At 34.5% G+C, this 19,365-nt stretch overlaps 2 protein-coding genes across 2 annotated transcripts; one reads left to right on the top strand and one right to left on the bottom strand.

The window, feature by feature from the left end:
• Positions 1-16,277: 16,277 nt before the first annotated feature.
• LOC115880136 (putative nuclease HARBI1) lies at positions 16,278-17,309 on the top strand. Its single transcript, XM_030897264.1, has one exon. The coding sequence runs from the start codon at positions 16,278-16,280 to the stop codon at positions 17,307-17,309; it is 1,032 nt and encodes a 343-aa protein (XP_030753124.1).
• A 728-nt stretch (positions 17,310-18,037) lies between these two features.
• Positions 18,038-18,887, bottom strand: LOC115880135. The gene is made up of 2 exons (XM_030897263.1): positions 18,700-18,887; positions 18,038-18,385 (listed from the first exon to the last, which is right to left on the bottom strand). Exons 1-2 carry the CDS (start codon positions 18,787-18,789, stop codon positions 18,038-18,040), a joined length of 438 nt encoding a protein of 145 aa, XP_030753123.1. The 5' UTR covers positions 18,790-18,887.
• Between the last annotated feature and the right edge of the window lie 478 nt (positions 18,888-19,365).

Here is a 19,365-nt window from a genome sequence, read left to right as displayed (position 1 = left end):
CCTGAAGATACCTTAGATCGGTGCTATTTTCTTCAGGTCCCGGGAAGAAGGCGTATTCCGGATTAACACTTGGAAGCGAACGCGCGAATATTCACTTTAAATCGGTACTATTTAACACTCCGCGTTCCGGAATATCCTACCGACTGCGCCAGTTAAATGAGAAACTCGAGACATGTTGTTTTTAAAAAATGTTTTATTTAATAAAAACCGAAGTTAACAGCTCTAAGATCTACATTGGACTCAAACTAATGTACTGTTTGAGTCATATTTATAAGATTACATTGATTACAAAGCAAGTACATTTTTATGTGTACTAAACCTAATGTACAGGATGCAACTCATAAGAAATCTATAGTTTTCATAATACGTCGTAACTCCATTCTGATATAAAAATGATATAGGAAAAAGTTGTAAGTCCATCAAAAAAATCCTGATTGCATAATTTCAAATTTTTTGTTTTTAAAATAACGTATAAGAATATTTCAAATTCAATAAATGAAGTAAAAAAAACGTAAGTTATTAATTGCAAACCGTACAAAATTTTAAGTGTCTCCTGTAAAATTTTGTATTCAGGACTTACGATATTTTGCCGATTAAGCCGACGAAATAAGGGAAGGCAGTATTTTATTAGGGTTCCCTTATTAAAAATATCCTTTTGCGCATGCGTACCTGTCATAATAAGGCAAAATGCTCAAGCGACGTTCAATAAGTCCCTATTATCTTTGTATCATCTAAGTTGTAACACGTCTTATTTTGAAAAACCGAATATTTTATTTTGGAAGACATATAAATTACCAAGAAATAGTTCACTCAACGTAAGAATAAACCGAACAAAACCATTACACTACTTTTTTCTCTTTAAATGTAGTATTGAATTTTTTTTTAATATAAGTTTTTTTCCATCAAGAAATACAAGACTAGTTAGCGACAGGTAATGGACAAATTGTAATCTCTCAAAAGTGCGTATGCGTTAACATTGACTAGTTTTGGACCGATAAATTTTTTGTGATGGAACAAATGACTCCACGCAAAAGTTGACAAGTAAATATAACCTTCTTTTTTTAACGTGCTTGCTGTAGTGCTGGCCTAAAATCAGCGTTTGTTAGTAAACCGAAGAATATTGTGTTAAAAGATTTGCAATGGAATCTAATAATTATAGTAAGTGATTTTACCAAATTCTCTTTTAATTAGGTTCTCATTATATCAGTGCTTTAATATGTTTGAACGAGTTTATTTTAATAAATGTACCACCTACCGAGCCGCCTACAGTGCCTGAAGAACATCAGGCAACAACGGCCCAAGAACAAATAATATTAAGGGAAGAAAATAATATAAATAATTGTAGCTGGACAACAAATAAGACTAAAATTTTCATTGAATTATACTAAAAGTATAGAAAGAAAATGGAAATCAGAACACAAGATAAATTATTTTCGCTTGTTTCTGCTTTAGTGCCGATCATTGCAAGAATAAATGGCGTGTTTTGGAACGGGCGTATAAAAAATATAATGAAGACAAAAACAAAACATGTCGCGGTAGAAAATTCTTTGAAATTAGTGACGAAATGGAGAAAATATTCGAAAAGAAAAGAAATGTCAATCCACTTATTCTGCTAGATTCAAACAGTAGGACACCTCTTGAAGAAGTAAAAAACATTTTATTTACAGATAAAGGTGATAATACACCATGCCGATTAGATGATACAGCAACTTCATCAGTAGCCTGTGATGACAAAAGCACTAATAGGGCATTATCAGGGCGAAAAAAAAACATAAATCGACGATAATTAATCCTAACAAAATAATAATTGAGAAAATAAGATAACAGAAAGAGCAATATTACAAGGAAAGAATCCAAATCGAACGTGAAAAATTGGAAGTTGAAAAACAAAAATTAGCCGCAATTTTAGAAAGAAGTGAGTTGTTAAAACAACAAATGGAGTTACACAGTGGTAAAAATAATTATCATTATAATTTCTTATTTAATGTTATATGTATATGTTATTTAATGTTTTATGTTGTTTATTCTTATAGATACTAAAATAATAGAATTATATTAATTCAGTATGGTAGTATATTGTCCTTATTATCACATCAAAACCATCCCCTATATCTCGATAACTTGCAGTTTGATGTCCAGCAAACCAAAGAGATATGTAAATAACATGCTGAGCGCTTAATTTTCTGTAACAGCCCGAACGATTTGTTGAGTAATAAATAGTATTTGCAAATTGGTCAGCTATAGACATTGCGACATGTCGACTTACTCGAAAGTGCTCTAGAAATAGCTAATTGCTGTATTGTGGGATAGTTTGATCTAAAGAATCTGCGTTCTTAGGGCGAAGATCAATGTCTAATTATAATTCTAAATGTTCATCATCATCACTAGGATCACTATACCAAGGAAAAGCCTGGAACTACTGACTTTATCCGATGCTTTCCCTTGCTGAAAAATAAGGACAGTTCACACTCTGACCTCAAAATTGGTGTGCAGAACAAGAGCCACCTTGAGCAGCTGAAGGACATAGGTATGTGGCCGCCAGGGACTGAAATAGTCACTGCCAATTCTTTTACAAGACCTTTAAAGATATCCCCGCCAGCACCAGGTAATTCGTCCACAGGCTGTAAACACATCTTATCAAACACTGTTGACATCCGAAGTCTACCACCTTGCTCAGACTCGACATGCGTAAATATACCAGGGGAGGTCAAATCTGTTAAGATTTCTTCTGACAAGGAGGCTATTGCTGCTTGTAAGTCTCTTAGGCTGAAAAATGTGGAAATGGTTGTGGAAGAAGGTGCGAGGAAGAATGGCGGGCTACATGTGGACCTGTTGACTCCGCCTGTAGTTCGGATGACGCAAAATTCTGATGAGGCAGGTGGGCGTTATTTGCTAGCTAGACAGAGGGACCCTTCCATATTAAAACCTATTCGGCTATTCCTCGCCTATCTCCACGATCAACCCTCAAGTGTGTGTTTTGAAGGGTACACCAACACCAGCATCAAATTATATATCGTCGGCCTAATATGAAAATCGCATAAGTCCACATTTTTAAAAAATCACGATTATTGCGTCATCTAGTAGTTAGAGGTATAATCTATGTAATGTATTCTTTAAATTAATGAAATATTATTAGATATCGCTGAAAACAGTAAGTTTGAAAATCGCACAAGTCCCAGGCGCCTGTCAAGAATATGAAAATTGCATAAGTCACGTTATTGTAATGGCGTTAAAAGTTAACGGTAATCTTTCGTGTTTTTATGATTTTAATTCCCTATTTTGATTTGTGAAAGTGCAGGAAGTTGAAGATAATCTTATGCAGGTAAGAAGATAATAATTTGAGATATTTTTTATAAGTTTGCTGTCTAATAAATATAGTCTCACGTTTTATGAGGACTTGTGCAATTTTCACATTAAACTTTTTCTCTCAAAAAGGGAGTTATGCATGTTTCACGCAATTACCTAGATATTATTTATTAGACCTAAAATTTATATGAGATTTATACGGTTGATTTTTTGTGTCTTGAGTTGCGTACTTTGATCATTACTAAATTTCCAGATCACAAGGCAGCAATGAAATATTCCCATTCTTTAAATTTTGTTTGGTAATAACTTTTAAAAAGCTGGCTTATTAATTAAATAAACGAATTTCGACCAAATAATTGGTTGTTTATTTTAATGTATTGTTTCGCCCCTTTTCAGATATGGATAAAAACCAAAGGAGCTTCAAAATGGTGAGCTTGGCTCCACAACAAAATAATATTCTAAGCGACATTACAAATACCCAACGTAAACCAGATCTCGAGGTATCCCTGTCATGTGAAACCACCACTTGTGTAATAGAAAACTTAGGGCAAGGAACACGACTAGAAAATAACGATGTTGGGACCGCTATTCAAAACTTATTAGAAGAATGTCGACTCACGCAAAATGTGTTAAATGGTGATCTTTTGTTTGATAAAGCTGCGGTTATTTTTCAATGCTATGGATAACAGTTTTATGGATAATGGTAAATTGGACAAGACCCATGATGATGTGCTATGTTCCGAGGATAGACTAGAAAGAGAAAACTTTGAAAACAAAGAAAATACCCATTTCGAGTCAGAAAATCAAAAAACATTGACTGCCGAAGAGGTGATGCTTGTTGGTACTCCTTGTCGAACAAACGAGAGCACTGATGGAGCTAAAAAGCATCATGACTTTGCTAGAGAGAAAGAAAATAAAACACCAAAAGCAATTTCTGTAATAAACCAGGAGGAAGGTCAAGCATTGCAAAATAATACATCGGCATCAAGCAGAGAAATTAACAGAGAGGAAGGAGAAGACACGCTATACACATGTACAGAAACAGAAGAAGACAGTGACGACCACAGAGGAGATGAAAGGGTAAAAAGAAAAAGAAAAAAGAAGAGGTTAAGCGATCCTTCGGAGTGGAACTATAACAGGTTTAAAAGAAGGAGAGAGCTGGGATTGGATTATAATGGTCGAAAAGGCTATGAATTTAATGTCCCTAGGTCAAAGAAAATGTTGAAGAAAAGATGCAATTGTATTAAAAAAGAAACACAAATTAAGTGTTTCAGTTTAAATGAAGAAGATAGAGCACGCATTTTTGCGAAATTTTGGGAACTTACGTGGCCAGAAAAGAAGATTTACGTATCTTCAAGGATATTAAAGTCTTCTGTAAAGAGAGCCAGGAACAGAAAACATGAAGCTGAAAGCCAACGGTCCGTTTCATTTCGATATTTTTTAAACAAGAAAAGTGAACAAATACGAGTTTGTAAAACCATGTTCTGCAATACACTTGGTATTTCTGTTAGAACGATATCAGACTGGTTAAAGAAATCTATGGATAGTCCCGATAAAAACGAAGTCACACCGTCAACTGAATATAAAGAAGATATAAGGGCACGACGAATTGATTTGAGATTTCAAGAACAGAAACAAAACTTGAAGACATTTTTCGACACCCTTCCAAAATTAGAATCACACTATTGTAGAAAATCTACAACAAAATTGTATCTAGAACCTCATTTCAAAACAAAATCTGAGATTTTCTCTCCTCTATAAAGAAGATTGGTGCTTAACAAATAAGATCCCACCAGTAAGCATTGCCACCTTTTCAAACACTTTTGAAGATATGAATCTGTCCCTATTTTTACCAAAAAAAAGACGAGTCTGATACTTGCGTAGGCTTCAAAACCAAAAATATAGACGAATCAGTTTACAATGAGCATATATTAAAAAAGAATGAAGCACGAATGGAAAAAGAGCAAGATAAGAACTCAAGCAATAGGGTATTTACCATGGACCTTCAATCCGTTCTTTTGTCACCGAAATCAAACGTCTCTGCTCTCTACTACCGTACCAAGCTCATAGTTCATAATTTTACGATCTTTGATCTCCACACTAAAAACGGATACTGCTTTTTATGGCACGAAGGGGAAGGCGAATTAACGGCCAACTGCTTTTCGTCAATAGTTGGTAAATTCTTATGCACTGAAATCATACCTCAGCTTGAGCCACACCAAAAAATTATTCTTTATAGCAACGGATGCAATGCCCAAAATCGGAATTCAACTATGGCCAATACTTTGCTTAACATTGCAGTTACATCAAAGGTATGCATTGTCCAAAAATACTTAGAAAAGGGTCACACCCAAATGGAATGTGACTCAATGCATGCCACCATCGAAAGAAAATTAAAAGGAAGGATCATCAATGTGCCTGCCGACTACATTGCAATTTGTAAATCTGCGCGTAAAAATCCTAAACCCTATATTGTCAGGTATCTCAATCACAAGTTTTTTTTTAAATTTCTCAAAAGTGAATTTATTAAAATCAATTCGCCCGGGCTTTAAATCAGGAGATCCAACAGTAATGGACTTAAGAGCTTTACAGTACAACCCGGATGGTACAGTTGAATTTAAATTGAGACACCCGGATATTTTTAAAGAGCTCCCAGTGAGACTAAGCAGCTCCCCAAGTTATTTGGAAATCAACTCCCTACCATCGCTGTACAAGGCGCCAATAAAAATTAAAAAGAGAAATATGAACATTTAATGTTTTTAAAGCGATCAATGGAAGCTGACTATCATTTATTTTACGATAATTTAAGCCATGAATGACAATAATACTGTTTATCTGTTGGAGTTTAGTTAGTTATGTTCTTATAGTAATATATAGTTTTAAAAATTAATTACAGCTTTTAGAATTCATGTTATTTTTTTTTATTTTTGCGTAAGTCCCAGGTGGTTTTATATCTAAAACTGAAAATTGCATAAGTCCATTATTTATTCAGTCATAAGACACAAAATCGAAAAATCATAGAAATGAATTGTAAGACATTAAAAATATAATAAAATTATATAAGGATTCTTGCCACTTAACTGCTTATATAGAAATTTAATTCTACGCTGTGTTTGTCATAATGTGGATCAACCTGCTCTCACTACCGGTTTCGGAGCCCTACTCCATCATCAGGTGAGCTTGGGCAGATCAACAAAATGACAACCACAGCGCAGAGATTGTTAATCCCGACTTGTCGGAAAGTGTCGGTTAGATATTAAGTCCCGAACGGGAGATAGCGGCCTGCGTGCAATGGTAGTACTTTCGTACCACCGGAGCGCAACTATCGATAGTAAAAGGATGGTAAAAGGCTTTTTTTCAGGCAAGTCAAATTATAAAATAGAAAACAAATTTCTTGCAGTATAGGTACATAATAAAATTATATAAGGATTCTTGCCACTTAACTGCTTATATAGAAATTTAATTCTACGCTGTGTTTGTCATAATGTGGATCAACCTGCTCTCACTACCGGTTTCGGAGCCCTACTCCATCATCAGGTGAGCTTGGGCAGATCCGCAAAACCACAGCGCAGAGATAGTTAATCCCGACTTGTAGGAAAGTGTCGGTTAGATATTAAGTCCCGAACGGGAGATAGCGGCCTGCGTGCAATGGTACTACTGTAGCGTTTTTTATAAAACATTACCACTGCGAACGGCAGCTTTTCATCGGAGAGCAGTCGTGGATAAGGTATTTCACTAGAGAGAAAACTAATCAATAACAATAAACAAAAAAATACAGATATTGGGCGCCAGGCATGTACGAGAAAGAAAACACAGTTGTGTATTACTTAAAACTAATGACCATATTTATTCATGATGGACTGTGATGGTAAATAGCATTGTACAATTTTAATAATTATTATAGTGGTTATATGTCAACGAAAGTGGTGTTAAGAATTGTACAAAATATCTATGAAAACAACTATGATAAAATACAAGACATGTAAAGTTTAAGAGAATATATGAAATGTAGCATTACTTTAATTAATTTGATATATTTTATATGATGTAAGTGCAATAATAATATCTATAAAAAAGTAATACTATTACAAGGCGTAATATAGTGAAACCTAAAATCTAAATCACTTAATAATCTAACCACTAAATATAGTCTGTCCGATATTATTTAAAATGTACGTTACATGTTTTAGATGTTAAATGTAAAACTAGAACTTAAATCTACACTTAGCTGTTCTTTATGTAAACTTGCTTCAAACAGTAACAGCGTGAGGTGGGCTTGCATCTCTGTACTCGGCCATCCAATACAACAAAAGGGGCCAGAATGAGGACACCATGAATTGGAACAGCCGTAACTACTAACTGGCTTATAGATGGGAACGAAGCAGCATGGGGCTCAAGCTACATCCACGCAGGGGCACTTTATATGTAAGATAAATCACTCCTACTGGGGACACTCGTCCACGGGACATCCGTCCATAAGATAATGGTACAAAGGAACACTACCCGTACCTTGGAACACTACTAGGACCTTGGATAATGCCTGTACCTTGGAAATAGTCCGTACCTTGGAACACTACTAGGACCTTGGATAATGGCTGTACCTTGTAAATAGTCTGTACCTTGGACCTTAAAAATACGAAACTCTTGTTTAAAATCAAACAAGGTCTAATAAACAAAATGAACCTCCCTCGAATTACTTCCGAGGGCTCACTAAATAATAAAGAACATGTCCTTTCTTCCATGTGACATTCTGGAGGACAAAAGAAAAAGGACGCCAACGTGCCAGCAAAATACAAATACAAGTTAGGTTGGGACATCCAAAACTCTACCCTAAAAATACGCAGCAATAATAACGAATCAAAAAAGATAATATCTCATTTTTACCTGTAACTTCGAAATAGCAGCTAATTCAAATTATACAGCAAGATTTTTATAATTGCAATTTCTCAAAGCAAGAATTTTTTTGACGGTGACAGTCGGACGGTCAAAGCCAAGTGAAGTTAAGCACGGAGAGAGTTGCACAGAAGCGATGTTGACAGCGCCTCCACAGAACAGTGAAACGATAGCAGAGTCGCCGACTAGAGAACGTAAAAATTACGCGTCAAATAAACTATCCGGCCTGAACGAGAGGGAATCCGGTGATGATAGGCCTGATATCATATACAAAGACATGTAACGAACTAAAAACGTTACAGTACTTTCGTACCACCGGGGCGCAACTATCGATAGTAAAAGGATGGTAAAAGGCTTTTTTTCAGGCAAGCTAAATTATAAAAAACCCCGGTGGTACGAAAGTACTACCATTGCACGCAGGCCGCTATCTCCCATTCGGGACTTAATATCTAACCGACACTTTCCGACAAGTCGGGATTAACTATCTCTGCGCTGTGGTTGTCATTTTGTGGATCTGCCCAAGCTCACCTGATGATGGAGTAGGGCTCCGAAACCGGTAGTGAGGTGCAGGTTGATCCACATTATGACAAACACAGCGTAGAATTAAATTTCTATATAAGCAGTTAAGTGACAAGAATCCTTATATAATTTTATTATATACCTATACTGCAAAAAATTTGTTTTCTATTTTATTAAAAATATACTATAATAACATTTTTAAACATTGTTTTTTAAAATAAACACTTTAAAATGGGTTTTCCCCTCTCCTGTAAAATTTTATATTTTGGACTTATGCGATTTTCATATTAGGCCGACGATATGGCCGCAGAGGGACTTCCTAGTGACGCGGATTCCCTGCGTAGGATATATTATCGCTTCCACAACGTATATGGTATGACTCAGCTGAAGTGGATGCGGATCTCTCTGCCTTCAGGTCCTTCTTTTCAACGGAAAAACTTCAACAGCTTCAGAGAATTAGGGAAAGTCATATCAAGTGTTTCTCCAATGGCTCTCCAAATAAAAATAAAAATATTTTTTTAGGTGAAATGACACGAACAGAGGATCAAGCAACCTCTGAAAAAACTAGACGATAGCAAGCTTAGTGTTTTTTTAATTAATATTCAGTCCTTAAGACATAAAACGGATGAATTATATCTTTTATTAGAAGAGCTCAATTTTCCAGAAATTGTTGCCATAACTGAATATTGGTTAAATATGGATGAGCCTGTATTTGTCAAAAATTACACTGCAATAACTAGATTCAATAGAAGTAACTCATCTCATGGAGGTACTATGATAATGTCTACTAACAACGACTTTACGGCAGTAACTAAGTTCGATACTCTAATATCCGAAAAATTATTTGAATTTTCCGTCGGTTATCATAATGCTTTTGACCTTTATATTATTTGTATTTACAGAACACCTGACGCTGAGGTGCATATTTTCAGTCAAAAATTGCTAAGCTTGCTTGAATCCTTACCTATAAAATGTAAATTAATTTTGTGTGGCGATCTAAATATTGACTTTTCCAGTGTGTGTGCAGCTAGGGAGTCTCTCCAGTCCATTTTTCATTCTTTTGGTACGCTCATGCATGTTGACTCACCAACTAGAATAACTAAAACTGGCTCTAGTACTATAGATTATGTCGTGTCGTCTTTTGACCCGGAATTCGTTGACTGTAGAGTCCTTCACTCAGGTTTCTCTGATCATGAGGCAGTATTGACAACGTTTTTGCCACATTCCAAATGCAAAAATACCTCGCGCAAATTGGGCCGTATTTTTTCGGATAAACATTTTCTAAATTTTCACCACCTATGTCTAACAACTGAGTGGGTTGTCCTCTCGGTTGACGTCGATTCCGAATTTTCTAGATTTATAAATACCTTGTCTAATTTGGCGTGCAAGGCGTTTCCTCTTAGGCCTACCAAAGTAAGCAAGGTATACCCTGGTCTACGACAGGCTTGCGTATATCTGCAAAGAATATGCGCTCATTATCTCACCTTAAAAAATTTACAGACAACGTTTTCTTTAATAATTACGTGAAACTTTATAGAAGGGTTTATCGTAAGACTATAAAAGCTGCCAAGGACATTTATTATAATGGGAGGCTAGCCAAATCCGGTAATGTTGCTAAAGAGACTTGGGCTATTGTAAATGACTTAAGGAATAAGACTTCTTCATCTGGCACAGTCTTTAATTCACCTGAAGATTTAAACACTTACTTTGTTAATGTGGCTAAAAATTTAGTGAACACCATAACTCCTTCTCATGATTCACTTTCATATCTCCCTAAAGCAAATGAGAATTTACACAGTTTCTTCTTCACGCCCGTAGCATTAGATGAGCTCCGTAGTACAATTAAAAGTATTAAAAGTAAATTCTCATCTGGGACCGATGGGCTTACTCTCAAAATGTTCTCTGAACATCCGGAATGCACATTAATCTATCTTACTACTTTAATTAATGAGTCATTCCAAAAAGGAGTTTTTCCAAACTGCCTTAAGACAGCAATAATTATTCCTCTGCGTAAAGGAGGAGATAAAGTTCAAGCTTCGAAATATCGCCCAATTGCTCTCTTGCCCACATTATCTAAGATCATTGAAAGATTGGTTAAAAAAAGGCTTCTATCTTTTCTCCTTAAATATAAAGTACTTTCTACCCATCAATTTGGATTTCTAAGTAACAGTTGCACAAATGATGCTATGTTCGACCTTTTTAATAATGTATACTCTAGCCTGAATAACCATCACTCTACAGCTACAATTTTCTGTGATTTCTCTAAGGCTTTCGACTGTGTAAATCATAATATCTTAATTAACAAATTGCAATACTATGGATTCAGGAGAGTGCCACTCGAATGGCTTAAGTCGTATCTTGGCAACAGAAGGCAGCTTGTGAGGATTGATACATCTATGTCTTCTTGTAAACCTATAGAATGTGGTGTCCCTCAGGGTTCAGTACTTGGCCCTATTTTATTTCTGGTGTTTATCAACGACATTGCAAATCTAGACATTAGCGGTAAAATCTGCCTCTTTGCGGACGATACTAGTTTCACTTGGAGCGGCCAAGATGTTACGGCACTATATGATCCAGTGACTTACGCACCATTAAATCTTGGTGCGATTCTAATCTCCTATGCCTCAACCTTTCAAAAACTAAAGTTTTGTCATATAAAAGTACTATACAACCTTTTGTACTTAATAACACCACTATTGACGTCGTGGACTCTGTGAGATTCTTCGGACTTGTTGTGGACAACTCGTTAAAATGGGACTTGCACATCGAAGCCTTATCAAAGAAACTAAGCTCTGCCTGTTTTGCGCTAAGATCAGTGTCTAAGGAACTTAACTCATCAACCTCTAGAATGGTCTATTATGCCCTTTTGAGTCGCATCTTCGTTATGCGCTTCCATTCTGGGGTACTTGCTGCGCGACAAAATTTGATCGTATTTTCAAACTTCAAAAGAGAGCAGTTCGATACTTATTGGGACTAAACAGTAGAACTCACTGCCAGAATTTCTTTAAAAATTTCAAAATACTGACTCCTCCTTCCTTATTCATTTTTGAATCCGTTTGCTTAAACCGCAAGCACATATTCTCTATTCCGGAAAAGCCTTCTCACAACTATCCACTTAGGAATGCACGATATTTATCTGCCAACCCCGAGCTCAGAACTAGTTAAGGGCTCAATACTGTACAATGCCAAGAAAATGTACAATCATTTGCCTTCGAATATCAAGTCACTTTCATTCTTTCCCGCATTTTGCAAAGCTCTGAAATCATACCTACTGGAGAGAGCCCTATATGCGGTAAACGACTTTTTTGTTGATGTTTAATCATGAACAATTTAGAATTTTAATTTTAATATTTTGATCATCTCACACACTGGTTAAAGGTCTAGTATTTAATATTTTATAACTCTTGATTTTATGTTATTATAACATGATTTTATCCATTTACAGTTTTCCTTAAAATTTTCTAGATACGCCTGTGTTCTGCAATGTCCATATATGTTTTATTAGTAATTTTATGACGTAACTTTTTTTTTGAATTGATTTGTATTGTATGACATTTTTTTTATTATTTGTATATTTATTTTTATGCTTTTTTTGTTTTGCTTTGTCGATGAAGCTGTTTTGGCTTTTTGTACAATAAAGCGTGGTTTTTTTTAGCTTCAGCGACGGACTGGGATGTGCAGACTTGCCAATCACCACAAGTGGAATTTTGTGCTTACCAGATGCATTGGAACATGCCATTATGGTTAATCTTTCCTTACTTCTTTTGTGCTGGAGTGCTGTTAATCTTTCCTTACTTCTTGGAGCTGATTTTTCCTGTCGAGATGCCAATGTTTTTGATGGAAGCATTTTATAATTCAAACCACTTTCGTCACAGTTATAAATTTGATCACATGTATACCCACAATCTTTGATTAGCTTTTTAAAGTCCTGTTTAAATTTTTTAACTGATGACACATCAGCAGAGAGTTTTTCTCCATATATAGTGAGTTGTCGTTCACCGTACCATTTTTTCCAGCGGTCAAGCCATCCAGAACTGCCGGTAAACCTATCTGTTTCTGGAAATTGCTTTTATCATTATTGTTTTCTGCTGCAAAATGGGACCTGACAGAGGCACATCTTTTGATCTTTGAGAGTAAACCACGTGAATAAAGTTAACTTTTTCATAGTCGCCTTTTTTCATTGATTTTCTTCTGGAAGACGAAGAGGCTTGTTTTATACACCATTCTTCTATTTTAGTGCGGTTTCTGTTCCAGTCTCCAACTGTTACCTCACCTACTCCATAATCTAGTGCAACAATTTTAATTGGCTTTCCTGCTTGAATTCTCCTAATAGCTTTTAATTTTTCTTCAATAGGAACGACAATTCTTTTACGTTTGTTTCGTTCCATTATAATACGGCAAACGAAAATTTAAACAAAGCAGTTGGTATACACTTAACTAGAACTCCACCCAAATAAATAATGCAAGTACATACGTATACTACTTCTCTGTAGTGAACGCAATAACGAACTGCATTCACTCAAATTTACATGCTAAAAGGGTCCAAAAATATAAAGAAGGGGAACCACTCACACGGGCCAAGGGGATTTCCCGTCGGTCCCAACGATTTTAAATGGAAATATGTAAATATACATATAGTATATTTTAGAAGCTCGGTTAATACGGAGAATAGACGCGCGACCTCGGATAATCAGGGTCTTTAGATTGGATCGGTTAATCCGGAGCTCGGATAATTGGGATTCTACTGTATTTCGATAACTTTTTCCTTTTCAACCGATTTAGTTTGTTTTTGGTTTGCTTTCATATTCATGTATGTTTATTTGGTTACTATATTTTGGTGCGAAAAATTAAACAGGGCCGGTCTTAGAGGGTTTCTGCTACTTTTGTGTAAACTTAGAAAAGTAAGTAAAGAGACCACAAAGCAATGAGATTTTTGAATGTCCGGAATGCGGTAGGCAAATAACATCACGTATCGGGCTTTTCAGTCACAGAAAAGCTCATGAAAGAAAACGCCTTGCGTGACCATCTTTTGATGCGTGTCGAATACTCGTCAGCGAGTAATGGCAGTATGTATTGTATGTGTAAACTTTAAATTTTTGGTTCACCATAGAATTGGCTTCTGTATTTTGAGAAATTTTGAATCAAGTAAGTCAATAATTTTAGAGCATGTAGCTTCTTGCGTTATAAAGTGGCACGTTAAAACACCAATATTAGGTGTTCTTCACGTTGGGATGATAATAAACGAGATAAAAAATATATTGTCAACGCTACTTGTATCTGGAGATTGTAGAAGCTACAGACGTGGACTTGAAATTATTGGCTTACTTGATTCAAAATGCCTCAAAATACAAGTATTTTCCATGGCAGACGGTTCTTTAACGCTGTAAATTTTTATGAGCCTTCTGTTTTTTTGTTTTGTTCTAAAAATTGAAAATAACAAAATTCAAAATACAGGGTGTCCAACTTATTTTTTTTTGAATGTTTTTTTCTTTGGTATACTAATTATATTAACTTTAATTTGGTATACTTTTTTTTGGTACGAGAAATCCGATTCTGACCTAGTTTTTAATGTGGTCGATAGAGGGCGCTCTACTGTATTTGTTATGGTTTAAAATTATCATATTCTTTTTCTCAGGTATGTATTTAATTTTTTATAAGAAAACTGGATTTTCTGGACATTTTTATACAATTTTATATTTTTATATTCTAGATAAGGAGGACTAAAAAATGGAGGTAGAAGGAGAAGGAAGAAGAAAAAAAAAAGTGAAGCAGAAAAAGAACGAGAAAAGAAAAAACTGCTTCTTAAAAAAAGTGCGAAAACTTGCCAGAATATTTCTACATTGTTTCGTGCTAAAAGTGACAATAAGTTAACTTCTAAACTGTCCAAGTCTAGGGAACAGTCAGATCCAAGCATTCTTCTAATGCATTCTTCTGAGCGTTCTTCTGATACATCAGGCTAAAGCTGACAACCAATTTCACGAGTGTGAGAATAGTGATAGTACTGATACGGACACTAATACCCTCGAGAAATTACAACTTGGTCAAGGAGAAATGTAGTAAAATACCAACAAACTCACCAACAAATTATGCAGAAGAAAATAAGACCCAGGCCATTGTTTCTGAAATTGTCTTTAAGAATAGCCCACATGAATCACATGTGAAATCACATTGAAATTTCATCCTAAGCAATCTAAAGTTACAAATAAACGATATAATGTTCAGTTAATCTATTCAAAAAAGTCCGGACTGGGTTGCGACTTTCGATTTTAAATGATTATTTACGTATACGAAGACTTTCACATGAATATTTTCGTGTACGGTACGTAATAACTATTTTTGAATGCCATTCGAGTAAATGTTCGTATACCAAGAAATTTGCAACCGGCAACACTGCACAACCGTTTGGTTTTTCCAGAGATATAGAAGGTAGGAGAATGAGTTTCGATGACTGCGCATCCACATTTTTATTTTTGCCAAGTGTCCGCCATTTTGAAGGCGGCTTTTGACATTACCCCTACATATGTCGGTTTGTTTTTAATATTTGGTTTGTTTCTCGCTGTGTTTATATGATTTTATTATATTCCTTTTTGTTTATAATTGAAACAGTGTACTTTAAACATGTTTTTGTGAATTAAGTTCCTTTAGTGGCTATAAAAATAATATACAATGTCGTGTTCAGTTAAAATGTGTAAAAATGTTCGAAGATTTAAGGAGACGTTTCCTTTCATCGGTTAGTATTTTATTGTTTATTTTTTATAAATTTGCATAGACAGGTATAATTTGTTTAACTTTTACTAGATTCCCAAGAGATAACACACAACAAACTTGGTTTAATGTGCTTAATATTGAGAGTACAAATTGGATTTGGTCCAAAAACAAACTAGTTTGTTCAGAGCACTTTCAGCAGTCTGATTATATAATTTTGGGGAACAAGAAACAGTCAAAGAAAGGTGCTGTTCCAGAATGAGATAATGGGCTTTAGACACATTAGAAATAATCTTGAGATCCTCATTTATTTTCTTCCCTGCCATGTTCCATTCATCAGCGTTACATTACAATATTTTAAGTAACTATTGAAATCAGATGTGTATATTACGTATAAAAAAGGACCCGAGAGAGTTCCCTGCGGAACGCCCCTACCAGTCTATATCTTTTACTATTCTATATATAGTATCAAAATTATCAGGAATACACTTGATATTTAAATAATTTTGAAATGTATTTATTATTTTAGAACTCAGTGGTATGATTCTATAATAGTCGTCTGAATAGCGACAGCAAGCGAAAACGAAGCATAGCGATAGCGAGATTGTTTGCTTGATGTATTCTATAAGAACCTCTTATCGCTATCGATATGTAGACTTGGCAACGTAGTAAAAATAGATACTTAGCGAAAGAGGAGCAATAAAATCAGAAACGAAACTAACCTAACTTTTTTGTTTATGTCTTTGTCAGCTGAACTAATCATAGTTATTAAATTTTCCGTCTACCTATCTTTTATATATTTGAAGTGAATTGAAATTTATAATTGGCTTTAAGTCCCAGTCACTTAATTTAATATGTTGCCTGTTCGAGTTTTATTGATTCAGCAGATGGAACGCGAAAATCAATTAAGGCAGCTTCGTGAAGAACACAGGAGGCTTCGGGATATAAGCGACCCATTTTCATTGCCAGATATCCATTTTATTCATCTTTATCGTGTCAACAAGGATTTGGTAAACCATCTATTCCAAGAACTTCGCCAATATATGGACATAGCATATAGAACATCTCGTGTGAATTATAAACAAAGAATCCTCGTAGCACTAAGATTCTATGCTACTGGGAACTACCAAAGAGGCGTTGGCCAGGAGTATCTGCTAGCTGTAAGTCAGCCAATAGTTAGTAGAGCTGTAGAGGAGGTTTCCAGGATTCTAGTACTTCACTTTAGTAATAATTGGATTCAATTTCCTAATGCAGAGAGAAGAAATGCAATAAAGAGAAATTTTTTTGAATATTGTGGGGTCCCAGGAGTAGTTGGTGCTGTTGACTGCACTCATGTAAACATTTTGGCACCTACACAAGAAGAACATGCATATATTAACCGGAAAGGTTATCATTCAATAAATGTGCAACTAATTTGTGATGAAGATCTGAATATATCTAATGTGAATGCAAGATTTCCTGGTAGTTGCCATGATGCTTATATCTGGAGGCAATCAGCAATACGTAATATTTTGGAGCAGTTCTATCTAAATGGTGAGCAAAACACATGGTTGCTTGGGGACTCAGGGTATCCTCAAGAACCTTGGTTGATGACCCCAAATCTTGGAGTTTTACCAAATACTCCAGGAGACAGGTACAACCAGGCTCATGCTAGAGGAAGAAATTGTATAGAGAGGACTAATGGAGTACTCAAAACAAGATTTCGCTGCATATTAGGAGAACGGGGCTTAAGGCACAGTCCAGAAAAAGCAGCAAGCATTATCAATGCCTGCTGCATTCTTCACAACATGTGTATCAGAGCAAGAATCCCTCTGGAAGAGAATGTTGAAGAGGATCCCAATGGTCAAATCAACATTGATGAACCTCCACCAGATCCAGTTTCCTAGATGTGGGAAGAGCAGTGAGGAATGCAATGATTAATAGATATTTTAATAATTAATACTCTAATTTGTAATGTTTTTTGTAAGATATAATGTTTTATGATTGTTATTTTTCTCATGCTTATCTATGTCTTCATTCTCATGAGTAGCTCTTAAAAGTTTTGTTAGTATTATGAAATGTATTCTTTTTAAAGAATACATTTCATAATAATATTAACTTTCAATAAACCTTCATAAGACACCAGTATAAAAGTATGATTAGAGAAACTTGTTAGAGAAATAAGCATTTATACATGCCTTTTAGTTAAAACTGTAGGTATATTAATATTCTGTTTACATTTTTGAATATTTTTAAGTTTTTAACTGGCCTACTATTTAATTCAATATACTAATTTGTTGGAATGATGTGTAACATTATCACAATAATGGAAATAAACCTAAAAAATCTATGTTTCAGTTATTTTTAGAAACTTTATTTAAAAAAGAAAATAGGAAACATAGACTCGTAAACAAATGTATTTTCTTGTATATATTTACTACTTACTTGTATATATATATATATATATATATATATATATATATATATATATATATATATATATATATATATATATATATATATATATATAAATTAAAAAAATAAATCTAAAAAATCTACATAAATACAAAAAAAACAAGAACACAATTTTTATAAATATAAAAATAAAAAACAGTAACATTAACTCAAAACTAACCTAATTTAAACTTAACTTCTCTAGAATGGAACACATTCTTTCTTGTGCATCTGCCATTCTAGAGAGGTTTCCATTTATTTTATTTAAAATATCCATGGTTTGGTCCTGACATATCTGAATATCAGATTTCTTCTTGCACATTTTAATTGATGATTTCTTCATCTTTTTCTTTGGTTCCAATTTTGCTGCCTTAAATGGCTCTTCCTCAGGAGCTGCTCTTTTGATTGCAGCTAATGGTGGTGGAGATAATGTTACAGGCAAAGGCAATAGTTGCTCTACAATTGCAGCTGGATCCTCCTCAATTTCAGCTGGCACTGCTTCTTGTATAGCAGCTGGTAAATTTATATTCTGAAAAAAATATCATTACCAATATGACATATAAAATACCTATACAATTTTCTTATAAATATCATATAATATCATAAATATCATAATTTTATATGAACTTTTCTCAAAAAGTCGATATTAACGGATATACAGGGTGTCAAAGTTTTATTTTAATTTTTGTTTTTTCGGTATAATTATAATTAGTTGTGAAGAAAAAATAAAAATAAAATATTGACACCCTTTATGTCCGTTAATATCGACTCTTCGAAAAAAGTTTATATGAATTTGTACTATTATTTTTACGTGTACTCTTCATTTCCGAGAGATAAACTTACAACTCCCAACTCTGGGACATTATGTCCTTCCACTGAGGTCCACCCTATAATTTGAAGCAATCTCTGCTCATTGTTATTTAGGGGGGGCATTGGACCACCTCCTCCAGTCTGGGTTAATCCTCTATTTAATTCAGCTGCTTTTGCCTTCACTTTAGACTTCCAGTCAGTAATTGCCTACGAACCAATAATACGCTTTGTAATTTTAGTATCTGTTACTGTATATCTATGTATTATTTTTAAGTTTGCTTTGTCAACAAAATCTAGTACTTATCTAGTAATCTAGTATTTTAGACAATAAAGTATTTTTGACTTTACTTTGAAGCTCTAATTCTCTAATTGCAATGATTCAATGACAAATTAAAACCTAGGTATCGAGTAAGTGTCAACTTACAAATTTAAAAATATTAAATTTGTAAGTTTTTTTTAAGTTTCTTTTTTAATTATGAGAATTGTTTGATTATTAGGTAGGTACCGAATCCATACTCTGTCAATAATTCATAAAAAAATTGTATGATCCCTCCATTGGTACTTTTCTATTGTATTCACACTTGAATCATAATAATGTAGTATTATTGAATCATAATAATGTAGGTATCATAGTAATGTAGGTATGAGTAATAAGTTACCTTTTGCCATTTTTCCACGGATTTCTGTTGAAATCCCATA

This window comes from Sitophilus oryzae, unplaced genomic scaffold, assembly GCF_002938485.1.
Source record: "Sitophilus oryzae breed Bouriz unplaced genomic scaffold, Soryzae_2.0 scaffold_1616_pilon_pilon, whole genome shotgun sequence".
NCBI lineage: Eukaryota > Metazoa > Arthropoda > Insecta > Coleoptera > Curculionidae > Sitophilus > Sitophilus oryzae.
Note: the sequence above shows the minus strand (reverse complement) of the source record. Positions and strands in the feature narration are given on the sequence as shown.

Coding starts and splice junctions, on each gene's coding strand:
- LOC115880136 (XM_030897264.1), top strand. CDS start 16,278: ATGTTGCCTGTTCGAGTTTTATTGATTCAGCAGATGGAACGCGAAAAT.
- LOC115880135 (XM_030897263.1), bottom strand. CDS start 18,789: ATGCCCCCCCTAAATAACAATGAGCAGAGATTGCTTCAAATTATAGGG. Junction 18,386..18,699: donor ATGTCCCAGAGTTGGGAGTT/GTAAGTTTATCT, acceptor TATTTTTTTCAG/AATATAAATTTACCAGCTGC.